The 26,783-nt window shown below is 42.4% G+C and overlaps 1 protein-coding gene across 1 annotated transcript in view; it reads right to left on the bottom strand.

Moving 5' to 3' along the window:
* CDHR1 (cadherin related family member 1) overlaps nucleotides 1–26,783 on the bottom strand; it is a 45,565-nt gene that overhangs the window by 2,413 nt on the left and 16,369 nt on the right. The window contains 9 exon segments of the mRNA XM_032115637.1: nucleotides 2–361; nucleotides 6,949–7,203; nucleotides 8,121–8,349; nucleotides 10,850–10,917; nucleotides 13,003–13,167; nucleotides 17,301–17,453; nucleotides 20,472–20,675; nucleotides 22,405–22,505; nucleotides 25,348–25,426. Coding sequence (XP_031971528.1) covers nucleotides 2–361; nucleotides 6,949–7,203; nucleotides 8,121–8,349; nucleotides 10,850–10,917; nucleotides 13,003–13,167; nucleotides 17,301–17,453; nucleotides 20,472–20,675; nucleotides 22,405–22,505; nucleotides 25,348–25,426 — 1,614 coding nt within the window.

Genomic DNA, 26,783 nt, shown 5'->3' with positions numbered 1-26,783 from the left:
GTGGCGGGGGCAGGGGGGATGCCGGTGGCACGGGGACAACCTGGATGTTGTTGTTGCTGTTCTCATTGTGTAGGCTCTTGACCTCCTCTTCAATGACAAACTTCTCTGCAGCATTGCTGGGCCTCTTGAACTTCAGCCACTCCATCCTGACTGTCCGGGATGGCGGCATCTGCCTCTTTTTTATGATCCTTCTCACTGGCATGACTTTGTTGGACCGCTTGTTGCGCCAGAACATGGCAGTAGAGATCATGATAGTTATCAGCACCATTATGCCCATGACACCAGCTAGCACTCCTAAGGCTTTCATGGGGTTATCTTTAGTTTGCATCAAAAAGGCGGCCATAGGCCCTTTGTGAAGAGTCTGTAAAGGAGTACAAAGAAAACACATGACTTACTCTAAGGGACAGACAGTGACCCAGAAATTTCATTTGTCCAAAATATGTTACAAGCAGAACTGATGGATGGAAGTTGTCTCTAAAAAAATATGAGAGTCACAGAGCCAGTGCAGGGGTGGAGAATTTAGATGGGGCTGGAGACTGGGCAAATATTATAGTACTGTGAGGTAGATGACTTGAACACAAAAGCTTACAGAAGTATTGCCACCAAATTAGGACAGATTCCTGCATGTCACCATAGTGTTTAACTTGCAAGAATGGAGCAAGAAAATAATTGGCTCAATTACTGAGCATGGCATTGAAAAGGATTAGGGGAAAACTTCTGTTTATAAAATGTCAGTGTACAAATGAGTAGTTAGCAGATACGTGCTGCATTCTGTTTTCCAGTACTCTTTTACAGACATAACAAAACTCTTTGAGGTAGGGGAGATAAGTGGAGCTAAAGAGCTTTGTTTGTAGAAAGAAAAGAAATCAGCAATGACATAAGCTACATATGGCATATTAAGGACAAATGAATGGCCAGTTCACTTCCCAGCTTAGCACACTGTGCGTCTTGGAGGTCCCCGTATAATTTTGCGGATTTTGCCCTGCGGATGGAGCTTGGATCTTTTCACACTTTTCCAGTACATGATGGTGGAGATCACCATTGTAACAGAAATGGTGGAAAGGACGCCACTCATGCATATTCCATATATTGTCCATGGACGCTTCTTGAGGCCTAAAATATAGGATTTTACCCTGGACTTGATCTGGAAATATCAAAAATAAGAGAAATGGTCAACCCTCACGTGGTTATATTTGAAAGAGGCCAGTATCTGTTATAAGTACAGCTGGGGAACTAGGCTGAAATGTGTACAGGATAGAGAGCCTATAAAATAAAGGGAGCTACGTGTTGAACTAGGCACAGGAGAGGAGGCAGCTGCAATGATGTTGAACTGAATCCAGAAACAGTAAAAGGAAGTTAGGAAGCACATATAAGCACCTGGCTGATTGGGGAATAAAGGGTAGAGGCATGGCACATAGATCACCCTTATTCAGGGCGTGGTAGTCCATCCTTGGACTACATTTCCAAGAGAAGTTCATTGTGAATACAGGTGGTATCTGAAGAGACAGTAGTGCTATGCAAGGCCAGGAGATCCTTCAGAAATGGCACATTCACATGCAGGTTTGTTTACTGAGGGTTGGTCATAAAGTGACGTGTGGCTGCAGAAAGACAGGGCTACCCACTGTGCTCCATGGGGGAATCCTCACCCAAACTTTGCATGTCTAGTAACAGGTGATCTGTGTTTTAGTGAGAGGTCTAAGCTCCAAGCTTTTGGTCAATGTGGAGAAAAGGACACCTCTGGAGCAGTAGTCACCATATGTTAAAATAGATATCAAAGACAGTGTGTATAAGGAGAGCCTTGTGACTAGCTTGAACTTGAACCTCTGACTTGTAGATCAGATGGATTTCCCTGTATGACTCTAAACTAGGACACCCATCTCTTTGCCCTCCCCAGTCTCTGGAGGAAGATGACTGAAAGTATCCCTGAGTGTGCTTTAGAGTACCTCTTGTCATTAATGTCACATCCATAAACTTGGGGCATGTAAATTAACTAATAAACACCTCCTTGTCTTCATTTCTGTGTTTTCACAACCTATCTCAAACACATTATCAAGCCCACTCTTCTCCTACCCTGAATGTGTCCCATTGCTAACAAGAAAGGGGCAAAGAAATGTTAGTGAAACTCACAGACCTTGTCATCGGGCAGGTAGGGATGAATTTTCATAATTTTGCTGTGCAGAGAGTTCTTCCAGTATTTAATTAGGAGTGGACCTGAACTAGAAACCAAAAGCAAAGCAGCCCATAATGCTGGTGGAGCTTAGATCCACATCAGCTTTGCTGTTCTGCATTACATGGATTTTTTTGTACTTAAATCCCATCAGATGATAGAAATTCTAACCTGGCTTACTTAACTTCATGTGAAAGTCAGATGAATTAAGTGTCAGATAAACCCTGCTAAGTAGTACATGACCTGAGTCCACCTGCTACGAGTTTTGTCAAAATCTATTTTATAGGAAGGCACTGATGGCTGAGGAGTATTTGACTAGGTATTTGAAAACCTTGAAGAAATGAGATTAGACAGAAGTACATGTTATCCGTGTGCTATGGCTGCAGAGGTAAGAACAGATGAAAATTGTATGGAGAGTTTTGGCATTTGGCTTTGTTCAATCCCATGGTCTCAGCAAGTCTGGCATCTGTTCAGAGATTTCAATGCTGAAGAGATGATTAATACCAAAACTAAACCCATTAACAGCTGGTTCAGCCTCTATTCTAGTTACTTGACCTCTACTATACAAAGCTTTACCTGGAACTAGCCTTGGACAGCAACTGTTCTGCATAAAAACATCAGGCATTTGGTAAGCACACAGCGGGAGTTTCTGTTTGTCATGGCCATGACACTGACAGGATAAATAGGAGGAATAACTTGCAATACAAGCCAGGAATGTCATCATCTTAGCCAGGCTGCAGAGGGACTTAAGGGAAGTGCACATTTAAAACATCTTCAAGTCCTTGTGTTGATTACCAGCAGTGCCACAGAGGCGCCTCAACAAATAGTGCCACTTTGCAATTGCTGAAGCTGTTGTTTTTTCCTAAAAGGCATGCTGCATTTTGAAGAGTACTGGTTTTTCTGGTAAACATAAAATAAAAGCAGATACATGATGAGAGCTGTTCTATCTCTGTAGGCCAGGACCTGGAAGAAACATTCTCTTTCTTAACAGCCATCAAAGGAGTTAAAATACCACTGCTCACAGAAGATAATGCTCTGCTGTTTTTTGTTTTTTTTTTTGCTCTGGCAGCTTCTCAAGAGCCATTCCTAATGCATGGGCTGCAGTGAGCAGAGCACGTGGGCCAAATACCCAGAAGCTGGACCCAACAGGAATGTGGTTGAGCTGTTCAACCACAAGAGCAGCTAAGGCTCACCAGCTATATTTAGGAGTCTAAGTAAACCTGTTAAGGTTTACCTAGGCAAACCTGTTAAGAGCCCAAGCTATTGCAGATTATTTGTAGATGTGGCACTTAAGGGACATGGTTTTGTAATGGACTTGGCAGTGCTGGGTTAACAGTTGGACTCGATCTTAAATGATTCAATGGTTGTGTCACAGACAACTTGGGCTACGTGGACTTGAGGAAGTGCATCTGTAAAATAAACCAGCTGGTTCTGAAGAGCCCACTTCCCCACATTCAGTGTCCCTGGGGTTTTGTTCTAGCCTGGTTGCAGGGAGGGACTGCCTGTTAGTGCGCAGGCACACCAGGTGTGCTCCCCAAACACATTTTCTTCTGAAAGAAGTCCACCTTGTGTGCTTGGAGCTATGTGAGGCACAGGCCATCCCACATGTGTATGTGGGGGTGATGAGGAGATTTGCTGCAGAAGTGACTCCTGATCCGAGGTAGAACACAAGCTGCCCCTGGAGTGCTTGTTCCAAAGCTCAGTGCTATCACTGTACATGAAGGCTGTGTTTGCATCACTTTGCAATACAGGCACCAGCACGAGGCAAGAGTTCTCAAATCAAACCCATCTTTTTTTTAAGTCCATGGAACTGTGGAAAGAAGAGGCTTACTGCTCTGCAAATGTGGCAAGGGCTGTTCAGTACCATCAACAACAGTTCCCATGGTTGCAGTTAGTACGAGAGAGGAGAAGATCTCCATGTTACTTCAAAGGTTTTTGTTGAACCTTTCAGTTAGGAGAATCTAAAACTGAGACTCACCAGCTATATTTAGAAGTCTAAATGAGTGGCCAAAGCTATCAAGAACTACAGATTATGCTGTCTAAATATGGACCTAAGCCTCAGTCCATGAAGAGGTGTAAATAACCCCCCCCTTTACATTTGCAGAACCTCAATGGAGTCATCAAGAGGCCGAGGGATGCCCCCATCAGGCCAACCTTCAGGGTCAGAAGTGGGAATCAGCCTTCTCTGAAAATCTCAGGCAGCAGGAATAGATTTCTGAGTGAGACATATGGATGGAAAAGACTGGCTTTTCCAGCATATGTTTTTTATTCTGTGAAAAGATATGTTTTATTTATTGTGAAAGGATAGGATATTAACAGATGCCCCTCAATACCAATTTCCATAAAATCCGACTCGGTTAAATTAAAAGGCCTTTGGATTTTTTTAGCACTGTATTATTCCAAGAGAAGAAGGCCCTTTTGATGTGCAATACTGCTGAACTTAGCCACAAGCCATCCATCTTGAAGAGCACAGACTTGTGCTAATTGCAATGGTAAACCTTAATCAGAAAATATGCCTGTTTAATTACTTACTGTGATTAACACTGCAGGAAACCTCTAGAGGATGCATTCAAAAATATCCTCCTTATCAAAATCAGTAATACATGAATGTCCACCAAACAGCGAAATAAGAGCCTTTGTACAGCTGGAGCACAGAGGGATGAAATGCACATTTGTAGCAGCCTCAGAGAAAGAGAGAAGGTGTGTGTATGCAATATCCCTACATGAAGAGGTAGGGATATTCACAAAGTGTTAGCAGTGACTGTGCTGTCCTGGGACACAGGGAGTGACCAAGGGTTTTGGACACTGGCACTGCATCTCACATACATGCAAACTAAAATCTGTTTCTGCAAAAAAGATGTGGTGCTATGGGATAAAAAACCCCAACCTAACCAACCCAAATTGTTGCAAGCAATGGAAGAAGTAATGGAGATGTACAAAAGGTTACAGAGGATGTGACACCAGATTAGTAGCCCAGATCTTGCTGAAGAGACCTACTCTTCTGCTATCTCAGACTCTCTGTTGGGACTTGGCATCAAGAAGAGGAAGAAGGAAAAATCTGTGTGCAAGGAAATAAATCCGTGTCATCACAGCCCTCTCTGCTTCCCCTTTACACTTTATGAGGAGGGCTCTCCCTCACTTTGTGCCAAATAGGTACCCCTGGAGGGGGAGAAAAGGAGGCAGACAGGTGACTTCCTACAAGACACCATCTTTCACCAGGTACTGCTATTGCTTCAAGAACTAGAAGGAAATTCAGGAAACTCCTTATCCCAAAGTATCAGCTACTTTTGTTTTCCTTCCACTTGTCCTTCATCAGCTGGTTCAGGGACATGTTGTCCCCCAGCAGAGGAGGTGTGGGGCACCCTCTGCCACTCACACCCATCAGCCCCACACGCTGACAGAGAGGTTTCCAGCTCACCTGGGAGGGAAGGAAAGGCTGGCAGCCACCAGCAGGGACAGTGCCTGAGGACAGTGCCTGCGTCCACCCAGTGCCACACACTCCTGAAACGTGCAGCCTCTGAGAAGCATGGAAGCAAGGCAGGAAGGGCAAGTACTCCCACTGTTGGCTGCAGGCAGCAATTCTTGTTTTTTGTGTAAAACCCACCAAAACTTTGTTTCCATGAGAAATCCAAGTGTTAAGCAGTTAATTTCCTTTGTATCTGTAAGAATGGCTAAATCTCTACACTTACCACAGACACCCAGCATGCAAAGTCCCCCATTCCACATGTCAGAGCCTTGCAGCAGCAAGCCCAGCCCACGCCCACATGGCTGGCTGGCCCCCACAGGCAGCCCCATGCCAGGCACTGCCCTGCTAGGGCGGACCCAAGTGCCCTGGCAGTCCAGCAGGCTCTGAACTGTGTACAAAAACTATCATACGAATATGCCTCATAAGGAGTATCAGTGGAATAAGAGGGAACGGAGAAAACAGAGAAAGATTATAACAAACAAAAGAGCAGTGGGAGCATTGTGACCAAACAAAGAGAAGGCCAGCTGCTGTCTGTAGGATGAGATTTACATCTTTGCCCAGTATGTGTGTGGTCCAGAGACTGTCAGGCTAATGATGTGTTTCTCATCTACTTTAAAGTCCATTTCCTCCCTGCTGGTACCTACTTAAAGGCATGGCAAGGCAGTTACAATAAATAAGAATCATGCAAGCATGCGCTGCGCACCATAAATCGCTGCTTGTTCTTCAGCTGATGTAAAAGCTGGACTAAGGAAAATCTCAACCTTTTATGTGTTGTGCAAGACTCTTTTATAGTCTTCTTGTTTCATCTGCTAATAATACTGCAATTATTAAACTCACATCCAAAGTTCTATGTACTTTAAAGCATTTCTGTAAAGTTTTTTCTCACTTTTCTTATGTCACTTAGGTTGATTTATCTGATTTATTTCACTCTGACCCCAGCTACTTTCCACCATTTTTAGTAAGGGAAAAATATTTTTTTCCTTCTCCTGGATGAAAATAAAAAAGCAGAAATTTAGCAGTTGGGATTTACCTTTACTCTCAGAAGTCTATAGACCTTAATTCATGTCTAACAATCTCTAACAAAAAACTCATCTCCCAATTACATTATGCGCCTACCTTTCTATCTTTGCAATATTTCTGATCAAACTATCTTTCACATTTGTGGCTGTAGAATCCAACTTCACCACAAGGCTCTAGAAACACTCTACAAAACAGAGCTGGCGAGAAAGTCTCGGAAATGGAGCAAGCAATGTCTACTCCTTTGTGCCTCTCAGGGATTGTCTCCCATAAGGATTTTTCTAAAACACTTGCTTACCTCTTCTGTGATATCAATCTTCAGAACTGCCGTGGTACTGAAGGACGGGGAGCCTCGGTCTTTGGCCTGGACCACCAATGACCATATGCAGTCTTTGTTTTTTGTGATGTTGTGGATGATGTCCAGAGAACGGATATAGGATTTCAGCTTGATTTCCCCAGTGCTTTGGTCTATGTCAAACACGTTGGCTGGATCTGCTTGCATGATGGAATAATCCACAATGTTGTTGGGTTCTTCTGCATCTTGGTCTATAGCCTGGCAGAGGAAGTGTAAAAAACAAAGGTGTTACTGTTTATATCTTTGCCTGAGGACAGAAACCTTCTGAGTGTTCACTTGTGATAGTATCTGTGCCATGACTGGGCTGCTTTCATTTGATCTTGGAAGCGATGCTACATTTTTTAGTGAAAAACAGCAGGACTAGGCTTCTTTCTTTATAAGTGATTTCTATTTGAAATGAAATAAAATCAGAGGAAAAACTGAACTGTAACCTATCTGTAGAATGCAAATGGTCCTCAGCTGGGGAGCTTCTCACACAGAGTGGGGGACAAATGTGAAGTGATAAAGAACAATGGGATTAGCTCCATGCCATAAACTATTGCTGCTTCAATTTTTGTGCTGTGGTATTAATTCTACTAACATTAGGTGCTGTGTGATCAGACTTCATGATATGCATTCAAATGCGTGTAACATAGGATGTTCTGCTCGTTTGCCTGGGAATTGTTACTGCATTTTTTCACCTCCTGTTCCACACTGGCTCAATGAATACAGTTCTACAAAATGAAGGGAACTAAGTTGTGTGATTGAACACAAAGGGGTGTCAAGAAGGTTAAGTGTCCAAAACCCTGTACTTTCATTCACTTATTTGGGCTTCTTGTGATCACTGTATAATCCAGGATCATCCATCAGCTGATCATTCAAATATTGTAACAGGTCTTTATATTCTGTCTATAGAATTTATTTCTCCTTCTCAGCAGTCAGTAAATACTATAATTCACACTTTAATCCATTTGGTACATCCAAATGGATGTGCAAAATAACGCTGCAGGAAAAGGCATCTTTCAGACATTCATCATGACCCCTGAGAGTAAACAGCAGAGCCAGGGCTTTTCCAAAGCACTCTGCTTTGTGACCCACAGTGCCCCTGCTTTGTGACACACGGTGCCATCTCTCACCTCTATCTTCACTGGTGACCCAATGATCATCGTCTTTTCCTGGATGTTTTCATTGAACTCTGGAGAGTGGTCATTGACATCCAGCACGGTGATAAACACTTCAGCCAAGCTGTATTTCCCGTCTGTGTCCTCTGCTTTCACATAGAAATTATACTTTGAGTTCACTTCAGCATCTAGTACCGCCCAGGGCTGGGTGTAAATTATACCTGTTGATGGGTGGATTAGGAACCTGGAAAAGAAGCATGATAAGACTTTTGGGTTTTTCGGTCACTTAATGTATGTTTAGAGCCCACCTTTGCTCCAGGCTGTGAACACTGAAATCCTGTGCCCAGACACTGGTACTCTCCACCTAATTCCTCTCTGGCTGTTTCCAAATCCTTCACTCTACCTAGTTTTTGTCTAGTTCCTTTAGGCTTGAAAACCAGAGAACTATTAGTGTCTCATAGTTTTCTCTCTCTTGTGCCTTAGCCATTTTAGCTGCATTTTCCATTAAAAGTCTTTGTCCTCAGTAAATGCTCAGTGGGATGGCCTTCGCCCAGAGTGATTTCCTTGCATGAAAAGGAAAAACATTGAACCTATTTTTACTTTTTTTTCAGTTTAAAAGTACAGTGTAATAGATTATGTCCTGCATAAATTAAGATTGATTAATATCACCTAAATAGCTAAAAGAAGTGTGATATGTATCATATTTAGGCTCTTCACTTCTCAGAATGGGTAGGAAAAAATCTGCTCTCAAACCTCCCAAACTACAGGGCAAATTATCTTCTCCAAAAATAATCATTTTTTCATAGACTGACACTGGGATAGAGTGGGTGTTCAGATTTATCTGTTGCAAGTTCAATTTTACACATTTGTAATTACAGAGACACTGTCAAAAGTGTCAGCTCAAAGTCTGGATTTATAGAGAAGATACCAACACAGCGTCTTTAAAATGGACTGCTGGTGTAGGCTCCAAGCAGTGGAGCATTTAACAGATGAAAGTTTTTATATACCCTTTGATCAATGTACAGGGTAGCAAAATATTGTCTGTGTTCCAACTGTGAATGCAATTGAGAGTGATTATAAAAGAGGCATTTAGCAATCCAGAATCTTCAATTGTTCTCATAAGCCTGTTAAATACAAAGTTTTGATGAAATCCAAGATGTGGAGGTGGAAATAGCTGTGTAGGAGACAGTGCCCGTGCTAAGTGTCCCCTCAACACACAGCCCAGCCTAACCATGCAAACAGCACTCTCATCATTCCCATTTTCATGGAAAAATAGAAGCGCTCCCACTGGCAGCTTGGATTACCAAAGGAGGATTACCATCGTATTGGTTTCATCTTCAACTGTTAACACTATTTCTCTTACTCCAGTATAACTCATCTTTCTGCCCATGCAACTGCACACCCACTGATGTAATATGCAAGACAGAATCATTGTGCCTCTAATTGAAGTTCTCCTATCTGCATTGAACTGCGTGTTCAGCAGATCTGGAGGTGCCAGGGCTAGAAAATCAATCCAGCCTTGCAGAGCTATGCCATTCTGGCACGAGGAAAACAAACAAAAATACTTAAGAAGGAAAAGGTTCACATCATAATTTTTTCATTCAACAGTGTAAGAACAGTGAGTCTGAGCATCCCCATAATACCAATCAGAATAAAGTTGTGCTTACATTTTTTTTCCCCTAAATCCTTTGTCAACAACCTTCTCAAGTTTCTTTCCACCAGCTGCTACATTCTAAACCTAAGAGGTCTGCCTGCATGACATGACCTTTGCTTGCTTCTCTCCGTGCAGTTAGCAGCTAGCTTAAAGACTTAGTGAAGAGCTCAAAATAATCCATAGTGGAAATATGTGTGTCCTTCTGGCTACAGAAGAGGTTCACCCTTAACATCTTGGATTTTGGACTTTGATTGTGCCTCCTAAACGGCTTTCACCTTAACAAGAAGAGTTCAGCTTTAGCTCCAGGTGGATAATGTACAGAGAAAAACAGATTCTGGGGATGAGTGCCCGAAAAACTCATTCATTTCCAGCGTTCTGCCCTGCAGCCCTGCCACATCCAGCAGCTGCAGGTTTCAGCAGGAATATCTGTGGCAGCCGTGTCACTGATCCCAGCCATGTTTGGGAGCTGGGATGCACATGGTGTGAAGGAACCAGTGTTTCAAGATGTTCTACCCCCAGCACTGTCCCCAAAGAGAGGGAAAGGGAGGGAGGGATTATTACCAAATCAAGTAAGCATCGGATTCCCTTCTTTCCTGATGCAGGACTATGATGTTTAAATATATGAAAGGCTTTTAACACCCAACGCAGCTGACCTCCAAAGCTGAAGTTTATATCCTTGAATATCTTGTCTTCCTTGATTTATTTTGACAAGAGCTATTTGTACAGCCATGTGGAAAGGGAAGGGGAAAGAACAAGAGATTCTTTTTCTATAGAACTGGCTTTTCACAACTAGACCAAAGCCTCTCTTTCTCTAACAAGTGCTTTTCAAATGTTGATTGAACAAATCCTGTGTATTGATACTTCAGCTGCCTTATATCTCTTTGGGGGTTTGTGGGTAGAATTCCTTGGGTTCATGAAGCAGATGTTTAATGATGACACTAGCTTTACTGTTCACAGAACTCACAAAGAACATGGCATGAATGCTCTTGGAAATGAGCAGATCAAGAGTGACCCTGCCAGCTTTCTTTTGAAATTCTTGTAGAGCTCTGCTTAGAGGTAATGTAGTTTTATTTATTTACTTGTTACTTACAGATCTGCTCCTGTTCCATAGATAGAGTACTTGATTTCTCCCCAAAGCCCTGAATCTGGATCTGTAGCCTTAAGAAAAGAAAAAAGGAGTTTTACTTTCCTAAAATGCAAAAAGAAAGGTTTCATTTTTCTTTTAACAACAGGCCCAAATGCTTTTCACTCCCTTTGCTGTCACATTTTTAGTGGGAAACTGCATGAGCAAATATGAACCTACAAAGTGCACAGCCTATCAGCAGGAAGTGTCACTTCCAGCCCCAGGCATGCTGTCCCTGCCCGGAGGCTCTGGCAGGGAGAGTGACGCTAGATGGCCCCATCCATCCACAGTTACCTCATGCTCCTTTGATAGAGATGGAGATAATCTCAATGACATGAAAACACTGCCAGCTCTCAAACCTTCCTAATTATCAGTTAAACATTAATGAATATTCCCTAGACAAAATTATTTACTTTATATAGAGTATTTTTAAGCTTCTGCTTGTTTAATTGATTCAATTTAAAGTAATAAATAACAAATGTTTCAATCTATACGTTGTATTTCAGCTTTGTTTATATTTTAATCACTCTTGTGCCTGTGTGACTTTTAATAATGCAAATACTACACCAGATGATATCTTTGTTTCATACTCTTGTTGGCTTCCTTTCTTAGCTACGGATTAGGAAAGCTATTGATTTGGTAGCAGTTATTTCCATAAGCTCCTGCTTCTCTGATAGCTCTGAGGAGTGTTATACTGTTACATCTGGCTATCAAAATTCATGGTGGCACTGGTTGATTCATTCATCTTCCTGTTTAAATATTTGAGAACTGGAACAATGTTTTTGATTACTGCATGATTAACATAACACACCTGCAGCCCTACTGATAGGTGTTGTTTTGTTCTTTGGCATGAGCTTGTCAGATTCTCTCACCCCATGATTTTGACCACAGCCTACTTTACTACTGTCTAACTTTACTTAAAACATTTGCATACCTGGGACTTCCTCCAGAATTGCCATTCTGAGTACTTGAAACATCTTAGTTTCTCACATATAGTTGTGAATCTGGGTCAAGTACTGAGTTGACAGCACATGACTAAATTTTACATGGGCTCCTCAGCTACACGGTCCTGTGCACTTTGGCTCAGAAGTCTTGTTGCTTCTGCAAACATTTTTTGAATCTCTTTTTTTTATGCTGTTCACCTCCTAGAATTTTTAAATTTCTATTACCTCAAATATACTAATGTTTAAGAGCCTCTAATAGCTTTCCTAGTAGTTTCATGTAATAACCTTTCCTCTATTTTTTATGCTTCACTTCTTTGATTCTTCCATCGCTAAAATTTGCCTTCAGCACTTTATTATTCTGATTATTTAATTTTCTTTCTTACTTGTTGCCAGCTTGTGCTGGAGATCTCTGGCAACCTGCCTCCATCATCCTTACCTGTGGGGCCTCTGCAAGGTGACTTGCATCACCCACTGAGCCCCAGGTAGCCAGGAGCTTTCTTGGCTTTGTGACATGAGGGCTGTTTCCAGTCCCAGCAGTTGCATTAGAGGGAGACAGCTGGAAATGCCCCTCCAGCACTCAGGGCCCATCTAATACCTTGAGTGTCTTTCTATGAAAATGCGAGATACTGGAAAATCTATAGGGATACTTGTCCCACTGTGAGAAGATATATACATAGGGATTTCTTTTTCCCAGCCCTAAGCATTTTAATTTTATATCCTGGCCTTCACTGACTCTTTAATTATGCCTTTAGCAGCCAGGTTCCTCCCAAGAGGAGGAGACTAAGCAGCCGTCTTGTTTTCTTTTCACTCCTACTTAAGCAAGCAAATCCAGTAAATCCAATTCCACTTAGCTATAACTGAATCTTCCCGCTGGACACTGATTTGGCTGGGGCTTTCTTAATACTCAAAGGCCATGTGATTTGTCTTAAAAGCAGATGGCCCTTGTTGTTCTAAATAATATTTAAATTATATTTTTAACAAGTCTAAAACTTTTTTTTTTCCCCCAAGTGATTTTTTTTTGCTGTTAATTCTGGAAAGGAATTGGAGTTTGGTCCGGAAGTCAAATGGCAGAGGAAGATTTGCTACTTGCCCCCGTCCACTATTTTTAAGGTACTTGAACTGTTTCCACAGACACCCAGCAAAAAGAACATTTCTTAAGAGGTGAATGAAACTTACTGTAACAGCAACTACATTTGAGCCCCCTGGGGAGTTCTCTGGGATCCTGGCAATGTAGTAGTCTGAGGAGAACTTCGGGACATTGTCATTGGTATCCAGCAAGTGAATCACTACGTCAGCCGTTGAGCTGAATTTCTCTGGTGTGTTCACCTCTATTGCAAGAAGCTAAGAACAGAAAAACAGGAGATCACTACAAAGCAGCTATTAGTTTTCTTAAAGGAGCTTCCTCCACCACCCATGGCACATTGGTGCATTTTAGCCTGGTTGGACCAGGCAGCTCAGAACCAGGGAGATGAAGAGCCAGGTCAGCATGCGGCCTTGGCTTGTTTGTGCGTGCTTGTTGTGATGGGCAATCAAGCTGTGGGAAGAGGCCTTCAGACCTGTGTATTCATATTAGACTTCATGTGACAGATGTGACTAGTCATAATTAACCAACACACATCCAAAAGCCATAATAGAAGCCTACAAACAATCATCCCTGGGCAGCTCCCAGAACTTTGGGAAACATAAGCACTGAATTATTTGGAATAACCACACAAATTTAATCGTGATCTTTTGTAGAGGAGGTTCTTTATCAGGAAAGAAGCCAGGAGCAATAATGTGCACCAAACTTTTACACCATCAGTAAAAAGATGAGAGAACCAGTTGTTTTTAAGCAGCATTACCCCACCCCAAATGCTGGATGGTCAGGCATCAGGAATGTACAGCAGAATCCCATTTCCCAAAGATTGTGAGGACTCCTACCACTGACTTCGTGGGACTTCTATCCTCATTGCCTCATGCTGATTAGGACTTTATCAGATACTCATGGGGGCTTTTGAATTGCCTCACTGTCTCTGATGAGAACAGAGCTCTCTGACATCACACATTCTTGTAACTGCTCATCTGAAAGGACAGGCAATCCCATAGAGCAAACTGAGTATGGTATCTACTTGCTCCTTACTGAGCAAAATCCATTGGATTTGGGGAGCATCAGTAGGATGCCTCAGCTGGTAGAGCAGCAAGCTCAGGTGGTGTGTGGCTGAGCAAGAGAGACCAATTTCAGCGATGGGTGCTGAGAGACAGTGGCACCTTCACAGTGTCTGTCCTGGGTGTCTGTTCCACGGGTGGCTGCATCACACAGGATCAGCACTAAGACATCATTCTTGGGCTCTGTAGGGGCTGAGCCCAAATGGCTAACAGTGGTATAATGTTTGGTTTTCATGCTTGGGCAGAAACCTAGTTAACACAAAGCAGGAGGGCTCTAGGAAGACAACACATCACTAACAGACTAGCGAGCAGGACGTGAACTGAGATATAAGAGGCTCAGCTGAAAAATCAGGCTGTGGGTTTTAATTCGCAGGAGACGTGTTCCAGGAGCTCCCCCAAAGAGGGGGAGTGCCTAAGTGAACTTCGGAAGGAGAAGCAGGGCTGCCACAGCACGCCCTGCTGCCCTGGTGCCGCGGCTGTGGGAGCTCCTCGTTCCGTGCCGCAGGTCCCGCGGGGCAGCGGGGTGATGCTCATCAGCAGTGGCACTGCCCTCTGGCTGGGGGACACAGGCTGTGCTCGAGCCTCTGCTCTGCCAGATTTGGGCACATTTGTAGCACCTCGAGGTGAAAGGGGAGGGTGGGGAGCTGTTCAAGTAGACAGGGAAAAGGCTATCTCAGTGCTGTCTCCTGGAGCTGCTCCGGCTGTGTAAACGTTTATAATGGTTGCAAATAAAGAGAAGAAATGAACCTCGAAGGATTGCTTGCAATTACTGCACGACACGTCTGCTCTAAAAGGGGAGCCTGGTCACCACATCGCTGTGCTAACTTTTGTGTTTGGGAGTCTGAGGTGGTGTTACAGCAAAAGAAATTTTTGAAGGGACAGCCATACAGACATCAGCAAAAACCTCCTCATGAGAAATCTCAGCTCCTAAGGCAGTACAGAGGTAAAAATCTTAGTGCTGATTGTACACATGGAGCTATAATTAAATTATAACATTTGCAGTTAAATTGCCTTTGCTGCTGCAATCAGCCCATCTTAGTATATCTTATGAAAGCTTAGTATTTTTACTTTGTTTTCTACACTCATTTTTTATTCCCTCTCCTTTTAGCAGCCATAGTCCTGCTATGTCAACAACATCTACTGACAATGTCTTCCTTCAGGGAGGAAATTTCGTCAGCTTACTTGCCTGCAGTGTCTTATGCAGACCTGTATTTTTGTTTTATGCAGAGAGAAAAAAAATATCATAAAACTATTACTTCACAGGATTACATATCAACAACTAATACTTAAGTGCCAGAAGAGCAAACTGACATGTAATCTTAAAAGTGGTAGGTAAATTTTTAAAGTAGAGTTAGATTTTGACAACTGAAGATAGTTGCAGCCTCACCTGGTCCCAGTCTGTGAGCGTCTGCAGCATGTCCAGGCTCCTGTCAGGGCACGATGTGCTCTGAGCCGAAGGAGATGGAGGCAGGAGGTTTGCCCCCAAAGCATGGCAGCCCATAACAAGGTGGGACAGTAATATCTGGCCAATCTCTCAATTGGCCACTGGAGATGTGTGAATTACCATAGCTGCCATACTTTGGGAAACCCATTTGAGCTCGTGGACAGCTGAAAATGAAGGAAGTCCTGACTACCAACTACATTTAAGAGCCAGCACTAAATGGAAGATAGGTTTCTCTAGTAGCCTTTGCTTCAGAAAGTTTTCCAGTGCATCAGCCAGTCAAATTAGCTTTAATTGCTCTTTGGCATTTTACTCTTTAAACACAAACTAGAGGAGAGGGATCATTGCTTACAGAAAAAGCCCCAAAAACCTGAAAATAACCTCTCAAAACTGCTGTGAGATACACATTAAATAGAAATATATTTCGTCCAAAATTCTAACCAGAATGACTATACTGACAACTAAAACTGGATAGGAAGTAATTTGAACTTTGCAGGGAAATGCAGCCAGCAATGAGGTCTTTATAAAGTATTTGCTGCCATATATTGCTACCATATCATGCAGCTGCACCTTCTCCATTTGGAATCCAGACAAAGGCTGCACTTTTAAAGCAAAGTCTTATGGTCTCCAGTAGAAATAATTTTGGAAAGTCTTTCTTCAGTAGAAATAATTTCAAAAAGAAAAAAAAAAGGCGAATAACTCCTTAAGCTATAAAAATATATACCCTTTTTCCTGGTAATTAATTCTTTTGGTATTCATGGCAATCACATTAACTACTTTGATTTCTATTGGTATTCATGAGAAGCCGATGTGTAACTCCTTTACTGGTCTTTTGGTAGTTTAACCTGAATAAATGTGCGCTTATTAGAATTAGTTTCAGTAGCACTTTATGGCCCTTTCAGAATCTTCCAGTTTAATACAGTAATGATGCCTCATATTTTTGTAGCATCTATAACCTATAAAGCTCAAAATGTGTTAGGAACATTACAAGAAGAGACCTGAAACATACTGAAGTGAAACTTGCTAAAGACACAAAGCAAACCATCTGGCAAGGGGGAGAACAAAACTCTGGAATTGTGGCTTTTGGACTGTGCAAAAATTGCCACTCTCTGTACATTACAAAACTAGCATATGTTAATACTTAGCTTGACAGTTTTGGCAAATTTTTTTAAAACGATTACAGAGATTGTCTATGCAATTCTTTGCAGAACTGAAACATCTACACTCATGTTCAGAGGCAGCTGACAGAAAACCAGACTACTTAATTATCTTGTTGATGAGCCAAAGAATCCATCAGAGAAGGTGATAATGCAAAATTCCAGCTTTTGGATGAAACTGGTTCTTGCACGGCTGGCTTAGAGCATGGGTGAGCCTCAGGTCAGCCTGCAAATGGCCATATAGATAGATAGACTCTGACAAAGGCAGTGAGCAATTTTGGGGAATTATCTTCCAGTCAGCTGGGGTCTTCAGGCTGCCAACATTCAAAAGCATGATCATGAATGAAATTACTTAGCACTAAGCAGGTAAAGTTCTAGCTGCAGAGAAATTAGGATTTAGTCCTGTGAATTTATCATTGTGAGTGCAGAAATAACCCTCAGGGTTCAGTCTAGGATGATTCAGAGCCACCAACATGTACAGTTTCCAGAGGGAGATAAAAATCAACATTTTGCACTGACTGGACTAAATCAGTCCACTGATGCATCCATTAAACCTTTTTTGAAGGTGGTGAACCAGAGGCAGAAATGAGTTTTCCTTACATGGAATATCATGTCACTGATACTGCATCAGGCAGCTCCAGGTGGATTAAGAAGCTAAATCAGATCAGATACAAAAGCCATCGTACACATAGTGAATACACTGAAAAAGAGAACCTGGAAAGCAGAAGTACCTTGAAGGTTAACACCTTGGAGCTTTCGTAGTCAATAGCAGCAGAATTTTCCACTATTATTGTAACCTGAGCCTCATTCAGGACAGTTTGAGGAACCACTCGGAAGATGCCACCAGGTCCAACAAGACGGAGGTTGAATTTAGCATTGGCTCCCTGTGAATAAAAGCAGATATGGCACTGATTGTTTTCAGTGAATGGTTTTCATGAATTGTTTTCAGCCATCTTACAGCCTAGATTGCTCTGTTTTTTCAAACTATATAAAATGAGAATGAGTCTTACTGAGAGCCCTCTGCTCTCCATCCCCTGGACAGGAGACTGCTAAGAAGCTTAGCTGTATAATCCCTCCAGCCCTAGTCACAAGACAGACACAGCTTTTCTTGAAATAGATTGACAAGCTTGGTTATTCTTTCAGTCATAATGGAAAAACCCTGCAGCAGGCCTGGCTAAGAGAGGAATCTTGTGGCAAGCAGCCTTGGGCTTCGTGCCACACACTGGGAACTAGACAGAGATGACACCACGTGCATATTGGCAGCGAAGTCCTGCCTCTTCCTGCTTCCTACCAAAGAAAGACAACTTAACTGCTCGAGTAAGGACAATGCAACACTCACAAACCCCGTCTCACAGAATGGTTTGCTTGGAAGGGACCTTTAAGATCACCACATTTCAATCCCCCTGCCACAGGCAGGGACACCTTCCGCTAGACCAGGTTGCTCAGAGCCCCATCCAGCCTGGCCTCGAACACTTCCAGTGTCCAGCTTGTGTTCTAAGAACTCAAATGCTGTGTAAGTTGTTCTTCGTGCATTCTGCATGATGAAGATGCAGAATTGCAAAGATATGCAATTTCCAAACAGAGGTGGTACTCCACATTTTGCACTGACTAGATTAAACCAGCCCAGAGATGCAAATACTAAATCTTTTGGAAGTTGATGCACTTGTGGAAAGAGAGGAGCTCCACTTGTGGAGAATAAAATCCGACACACACTTGACAGCTCCAGGTGAAGTGAGAAGGCAAATCCCAATTACACAGATAAACCTTCTAGCCAGAGAGTACATGGGAAGCAGCAGTATCTAAAAGGTTACCACCACTTGTGTGCAGGTGGGGAAGAGTGAGCCAGAGCCAACTGGCCAAGGCTAATTATTTTAAACCAAACTAGAGCATGTGAGAGAAAAGATGAAAGGGGGATTCTCATATTTCTGCCTTACAGGGAAGATGTGAAAATGAGCTGAGCCTACCTCACCAAACTCTCTGGGTTCACTAATTTCTCAGTGTCATGTTTACACTGTGACAAAAAGCCAGATTCACTGCCTGCCTGGTGCCACATTCTCCCTGTAGCATGAATCTTGAGATGATGAATTTCTAATAATAACTTTCAAACAGGACAACTTTACTTTCAGCTGTATCCCTGGAGAGCTTGTTATGAGCAGTTCTTGAGCAGCCCTAGCTCATGTCAAGAGAAAAAGTTTACAGCAGTAGTCCCTTAAGGAAAACAGAATGACCTTGGATCCAAACTCAGTGGTCTGTGTTGTCTGGTCACATGAACCCACCCCCCAGCCACAGAGATGATAACAGGCTCTCTTTTGCTGGATAGTAAAGCCAAACACACAAAGCCAGAGCTGCTGGACTGTGGAAAATAGTGCTGATGGGAAGAGTGGACAATCTGACAATATAAAGTCCTCTGCACATGGGACTGTACATGACTAGAAGGGTGGCATGGGATAGAGAGAGAACTGCCTCCCTCCAACAGCTGAGTGATTGCTGCCAGTGATGCCCATTGAACCTGTCTCCAAGCAGACAGCCATGGGACACAGGAATGGCTGGAGGAACAGCAGCACTGAGCCCTAAGCCCTGTCAAAAAGGTCTGGGGAAGAAGTTTCTGTATAATTTTCTTGCAAGTAAGCATGGCATTTCCGTCGAACTGTAGGCCTAAACCAGACCTTCACCACAGCTTCCTCCTCCTCACTTGTATCATCTACTCCCCCAGAAGAAAGAGTCTCTAGTAGCTGTGACAGAGACATGTTTAATTTTCTTCTCTACATAGTCATCTTGCATGGAAGGGAAAACATTGCATTCTTTGCCTTAAAAGAAAAGCAACCCATCCCCCCTAGAGTGATGCCTTACACTGTACTAGAAAGCTTCTTGAGAAATCTATACAGTGTATTTATCAGTGTTTTCTGCTTATTTTATAGCCTAACTTGCAGCCTGAATATTTTGTCAGCCTAGATATATATTTTGTCTCTAAAGGGAAGAGATGGGTTTTGTTTCTCCCCTTCTGCAGCACCATCCCCTGTGACAATAGCAGGATAGACGTAGCACTGCTTTGAAAGCAGTCATTTATCTGCTTGCTGCAGAGCAGCAGGAGGGAGGGGGAAGAAGCCAGTGGGTTTGATAAAGTACAATACCATGAAACCAGCACAATACTGAGCACAGTTACTGAAGAGAGCTCTTTCCAATAGTAATACAATTCTCAGATGCATTAAGTTTTTTTCTTGTCACTACCTAACCTGAGGCTAACTCAGATGGATGTCATTCATACAGTATTTAGCTTAGGGGTCCCTATAGCAACCATTGCCATAGTACCTACAGGCATCACAGGTCAGTTAGACAGCAGGCTGAGATGGATGGAGTCTTCTTTCCTTTTCCTTTATCTGGTTAGACTTAGTTTGGCTCTGGCATAATTTTTAAGGCTTCCTAAAAATATCACTCCAGTGGGAATGACTTATCAAAGCATGCACTGCAGACCCTGACTGTAACATAAGGGCCAGAAGAAGATACAGACAGCAATTGCACCTGAAATTACTACAGGGCTTGGAATCTCCAAGAAAATCTTCAAAGGGAGTATGTTCTTGGACAATACACTGGTAACAAATGAACACAACCTTTAGTTAGGGAATTTCATAAGGACTGTTCAACTTCAGTTGCCAAAAGAACTGGGCTGCAGGTTTAGGACCACCCTTCCCATTGACATAACAGTATATGACAGACTAACTGTACTCCTGGGTCCAGGCTCTCTGTGGTATTGGACCCTGCAACTACTTTGTCTGCCCTAGGCTTTTAGGGAATGCAGGTGAAACAGGTGAGTTTCTAAAAGGACATTTCCCCATTGGACAGCTCTTTCTAGTCTTTGGGAAAATAGGACAGGAATACTGAAAGTCCTCATAGTTTCCATTTACCTGATCTGAATCATTGACTGTAATCTTCAATCCTCTTAAGATTTCACCCTCCGGGGGATGCTCGTACATGGTCAGTTCAAACCTGTTCTGGGGACCATTTTCTCCATAGAATGTTGGTGGATGGTTGTTGAGGTCCACCACCCGTATGACCACCATGGCAAATACATGGTCGGAGGTGTCACCTTCCTGGCTGATTTCCGATGCCTGCAGCAGGCAGGAGGAAGAAAAGAATGATGAGGGTGTTTTCTCTTTCTTCGAATTTGTGTTCAGGTATTATTCCACACTTAAAAAGCACTCTAACCCACTAACTTGTAGGAAGATTCACAGACTTATATTTCCCTAAAACCTCAGTCCATTTCACACCGAAGTTTATGATGATTAGAAAATTATGGTAATAAACCAGTCCCAACAAAACCCCAGTTGATTCTCCTTCTAATTTTGTGATCCTAGTTACTCACTCTAGGTGAAAACAGTTCTCTAAAAACAAATAATCCAATAGAGGCAAGGTAATTGCTTGCCTAAAGTGTTGATAGAACAGAAAAGGAAGACAATGTTTAAATTTGCTGTGGTACCACAAGCAGTTCATTGTCTCATTGCTGCAAGGACTGCAGCCTTGAATACTGTGAGAAAAAATGTACTTGTGGCATTTAGGTAAATATTCGAAAAGGTACATTTTTTTTTTGAGATTTAGTCTCTGATTCACAGTTCTGCTGTGATGTTTAGATAAGCTTAATTTAAAGTGGATATAGTTTAGACAGACAGGCAAACCTAGCTGGTATTTTTCTGAACCGAAAGAACAGATCTGTCTGGATTTCAACAACTGCAACATGCAGCCTGATTCACTGGATTGAACCTAAGACATTTCCTCTGCCAGGACAGAAACTGGCTGGTAACAACAGCTATATCTAACATGCCTTTTTGCTCAAAGGGCTCAAAACCAAAGGCACTTTCTCTGAAGATGCTAGTCTGGCAACTGAGGTGCCTGTCACTACGTACGCTGGGTAATATAACACCCTTTTGGTGCCTCTAGCACATTTTTCAGCCTGCATGAGCTCTGGGTCACCACATACATAGTGAGGAGATCAGGAAAACTTGCAAGGCTTTAACCCATTCTGCATCTGGGGAGCGGTAGCAGACTGCAGTGAAGCAGAGCTGATAGAGGGAGAAATGGTGCCTGAGTTTAACTCAGCCCATGAGAGCTCCATGTTCTCCCAGGTACAGCACACTGCTTGAGCCCAGGAGGAGCAAGTGCCCTTGGGGATGCTACACACTGGTTCTGGCAGTGTGCAATTCCTCAAAGCTGCCTTTAGCTGGTATTGTCCTTACCACAACAATAATATGCATTTCCAATATGCTGAAGAAAACTGATACCGTCTTCAGAATTTAATTCTACATTTTAAAAAACTTTTTCTTTATAAACTGCTTGAAATAATGCAGCCTGTCATATGAGTACTGGCTCATCGAGGTGTTAGCTCATCAAGGTGTAAGCATGTATTTGTACATGGCTGATCAGTGCCTCAGGAGTGGATGCTGATATGCCACTGCATGATCTGTCCCAGTCCTATTACTAATCATAGATTGACTGTTACCTATCTCATAACATGGAGGTTTCAAGACATTCATTCCCAGCCTAGCAATAAAATCTGGAAACATAGAGAACAGGTATCTATTGATTCTCTAGTCTCAGAGATGAAATTAGGACAAGATGATCTCATTTGAAAGAAGTAATTTGAGATACTAAATATCCCAACAACAATACCCCAACATCCCAACAAAAGCAATTAGTTCTGATTTATACTATCTGATACTCTGCTCAAATATAGGAGGTAGTTTCTGAAACAGGTAAAATCAGCTATAAATTGAACAATTTTAGACAATCATGCCTATTCATGGCATTTTAGACCAATAATCTTAAAGTGGCCACAGTACCTACCTTAACTTTTAGTTCATACACTTCTTTCTTGAGCTGATTTGGGCTCTTTATCACAGAAATGGCTCCAGTTGTGTTGCTGATTTCAAAGGAACCTTCACTTCCTGCAATAAAACCAAGATGCTCTGGTTACATGCCACACTTTCTTTCTCTGAACAAGCATGAGCAAATCAACGATACGCTTCATTAAGCACGTCCTTGCCCATATGTGTATCCATATCTATCAGTAGATCTGAAGCCACTCTTCAAAAATGAAGCATTTCTGTGGCTGGTCACAGTGAGATGAAAACACAGATGAGGGCCAAAAAGGGTTTCCTCCCCTAGGAACACCTCAGTGGAGTTCTGCCCTTATGGGCAACTATCACCATTTTCCTCTTCCGATCCTGGTCAGGCTCCCCTAAAGCCTCAGCATCCAGGCATGTAAATTTGGTATTAATTTTTATTATGCTGTCTTCTTTATATGCTGGTTTAGACAAAAATAGACATTTGTAATTGTAATTAGCAAATGCATAATTAGGTCTCTGAGAAACAAGAACATTTCTCTCACTAGTATCAGCTAAGGTGAGAAGTCTGACAATCTGCCTCAAAGAAACATAGTCACTTCTCTAGAGAAGCGTCTTCTGGTCTTAAACATTCAGTTGTTAAAAAAAGCTTTTTGCCTGTTGTAAGGTTGTCCTGAACAAAAAGGGTTTTTTGGAGTATCTGGGGTAAACCCCAAGGTTTCTGCACTGAGGCGGAGTCTGACACAGGCAGGACAGGGCTGCAGGCTGACTTTGCTACCACCACCCAACTTCCACTGGTCTGGAAAGAATACCAGTTCCAGGCAGCAGTTGCTTGAGATTGGCAAATTTGTGCTGAAGCAAATGGCAGCTTGCAGAGAGGCAGCAGCATCTCACCAGGATGTCAGGAACCATCTCACATCACACCAAAGGGCAGGCTGGTACCCAGGAAGGGCAGCCCTGCACGCTGCCTCATGTACAGTATTGGCTACAACCTGTGCTTCGTGGCAGAGTCTACCATTGAAAGGAAAAGAGAGGAAATCCTTTTAAATGTAGGAGATCAAGCCTTCAGAAATAAAGGATGATGACCTGAAAGCCCAGTTGTTTTTCTTTTTCTCAAACTCATTTCCAATACTGATTTTTAAATATCCTCTTTTGCTAATACCCACAATAACTGCAACTTCATTAAAGCACTCTAGACACAACATTGAACAGATATTGACTCACAATACCCAATTATTAAGATACATTGGCCTGCAAGGTATGTTCTGCCTGAGAAGAAGTTTAAGTCAACAGTGTTTGCAAACCACTATACTTCATGTTATTGTCTAGTTATCCTAGGTAAATTGGTAACCTGGAGTATGTGTAGCAGTACATGTGTTCCTCCATACAGCACACTCAGAGGATTGGAGCATTTCCTATTATTATCCTACACTCCCTGGATAAGAAATGCTTATTAAGAACAATTTCCTATTTGCTGTTAAGTGTTTTCTTGTCCTTTGAAATCCCAGCCTGCAGTTATTGGAATAATGGCTTGTCAAAATTAATGCCAGTGTCTGAGGTGCAGGGGCAGAAACCTGTTGCAATCTTTTGTTCTCTGTTTTTCAACTTTCTGTGCATTAGAAGCATATTCCTTCCCTGTCTTTTCCATTTCACACAAACAAAACCCTTTGTTAATGTGCATGAGAAAGGCCTACTCCCCATTAAGCCATATTTTGTTCTACTTACCTGTCATCCCCTTCCATCTTCCTTTCCCAGTCTTTCCTAAAACATACCCTTTTTTTATCCCAGAGAGCCCTTTTGGTCCTTCTCTATTTTCTTTGGAAATCCAATATCTTACCTCATTAATCTTACTTCCCTTTGACATTTTCCGTGGTTCTTTTGTCTTCACTTATTCTCCTTACTTAATTTCTCCCTTGTTTAGCATATTTTTATCCCACTTACTTGCTTTTGCTGCTCATTTTACACCTTTCTTTTTACCTCTTCTCATTTTCTATCTCTTGTCTTCTGCAACCCTTTTTTCCTCAATATTTCTACCTTTCTTTTACCTGTCTGTTCCCTCACATTAAGAAGGAAGCTCAGCATGGATCTCATCCTACACCAACACAAAAACTCAGCTGTGAGTATCTCTCTGTTCTGGCTGTTTAGATCATGTAACACAATGAAGCACTTACTCCATAGCTCTGCAGCTACACCTCAGATTTCTCTTAGGAAGTTTTGGGAGCTTTCACACCTGTGAGCTGGGGTGCCCAGTTAGGAAGCCTTGTTTTGGAGGAAGAGAGTATAAAAACCATAAAACCTAAGTTGTAGCCTGGAGTTTAGTTGCTCTAAGTTGTTGTCTTCACCACCTAATGAATCATCAATTCAGCTAAGTTCCACATTTATGCTGTTAAAAGACGTGCAACAGACACTCTCAGAATAGCTGACGGAAAGCATTAATCTTCTGATAACATCTGTTTTCTTCCACTTCAGTGTACAGCCAGTGTCTCTTCACTGGTAAATATAATTTCTTCCAAGAAATCAGAGGTTTGACTGTTTAGCCACTTTAACCACTGTATTAATAAAAATATCCCTCCAAATGCCATGTCTGGGTCTCCCAATGAATTATCTCACCTCCCAGATTAAGTGCTAGAGATGCTCAGAAGAGTGAATGCGTCTCCCTTCATGTTTTCTGAAATGACAAGCAGGCTACTGATGCCTAACAAATCAGCAGCACTAACAGCTCCAAGCGCAGTTCTGTGAAGAAGATACTAAAACTCACTGCATTGAATCTTGGCTATTCTCTGGTAGACAGGGCCCTGAAGTTGTTTGAGGTACCTGGCATTATTTCCTGAGATTCCTGAGGTTTTGCCTCAGGTTTATTAAACTCTAGCATATTCTATTCTAATTTAATGCCAGATCTAGTTTTGAGTGCCCTTCAAATTTCATATAAGACAAGCCTACTCACCATTCACGATGCAGTAATGAATACTGTTAGGCTTTCCTCTGTCTCCATCAAGAGCAACAACAGTAAGGACCTCAGAGCCCTGGGGAGAAATGGGAAATCACAGTGTGTGTGCTGAGATCAGAGCAGTGAAATTGCACATTAATAAACTGAACTCCTGTAAGTCTTTCTGCAGTGAAGTGCTGGGGGCAGAGTGGGTACTTGTGCTTGTGCTGTATGGGGAACACAAAAAGGGCTGGTGCCCACTGCTCTGGGTGTGAAATAGCTGCAGACCTGCATGGCCAAGGGTGCCTCAGCCCTGGGGGCTGACTGGTTGCAGGAATAGTTGGAAGTTGTAGCAAAGGACACCTGCCTGGAGCCACAGATATGGACAGAGGATTTGGAGCAGCCAATCTGAAACCCAAGGTTTAGTTTGGGGCAGTACCAAGATTCCCTCTGGTTGCTTCTGTGTAGGCTTCTGTGCCCCATGGCCACACAGTGTGCTGAGACACAGGCAGCTGCCAAGGAGTCGTTGGGTCACTCTGGTCCTTCCTAATGAAATTCAGACAGGCAGTAGAAGCAAACAGAGATCACAAAGCAACTTGGCCCACAGAACATTTAGGGCATAAAATTGTGATGAAAATGGTGGTGATTTAGCTGCCCTTAAACCTTCGCTGTTTGTCTTTCTGCACAAGTTACGTGGCTGTGGGCCATACGTACAGAATTCGTGTACTGGGGACCATTTGCTCATGTGACTGCTCCTATCAGCTCAGAGGGATGATGAGTGTCACATTAAAATGCTCACTCAAGTGGCAGTGAGCTGTGCAATTCAGGCCTCTGAACTAAAATGTTACTGTTTGGGGCTGCAAAACCAGGGAACACTGAAGTAACTGTCAGTGAATCACAAATGGCAACAAGGAACATTTTCATGACAACCCTTGAGTGAATTTTTCAAACAAGAGCAAGGGTCTGTTAGAGCAACAGAAAATACAGAACTGTATTTATTATCGTTTATGCTGGAAGCAGCAATAAAATCTGCCTACTGGGCAAAACGCAGTGCAGCCCCTTTGAAGGTGACAGAGTACTTGTAAATCCTGACAACTCCACCAAGGAGAAAAGAAGCAAGTTTACAAAATTAACACCAAATTCTCAAACACCACTAAAATCAGCTATTGCCTCTTTCTCTGTGGAGTTCATTCTAATGGCACAACCCACACTGGGAAGGACTGATTCGTGCTTCCATCATTATATCATAATGGTGTAAGTTATGAGCTCAAGCTGGATGTAATTAACATTTATTGATTCTCATTTCCATAGTAAACACTAACTCCTGTGTGCACCTGATAGTTATTTCAAGATCTATATGTAACGATGCAGAATAAATCAATATACGTAATATCATTCATTCGAAACACCTGCAAAGTACATGAGCATTATTTCTCTGCCCTGCTGAAATGTAA

This window comes from Corvus moneduloides, chromosome 8 (assembly GCF_009650955.1).
Source record: "Corvus moneduloides isolate bCorMon1 chromosome 8, bCorMon1.pri, whole genome shotgun sequence".
NCBI lineage: Eukaryota > Metazoa > Chordata > Aves > Passeriformes > Corvidae > Corvus > Corvus moneduloides.
The sequence above is the reverse complement of the archived record's forward strand: the minus strand, read 5'-3'. Positions and strand labels throughout refer to the sequence as shown.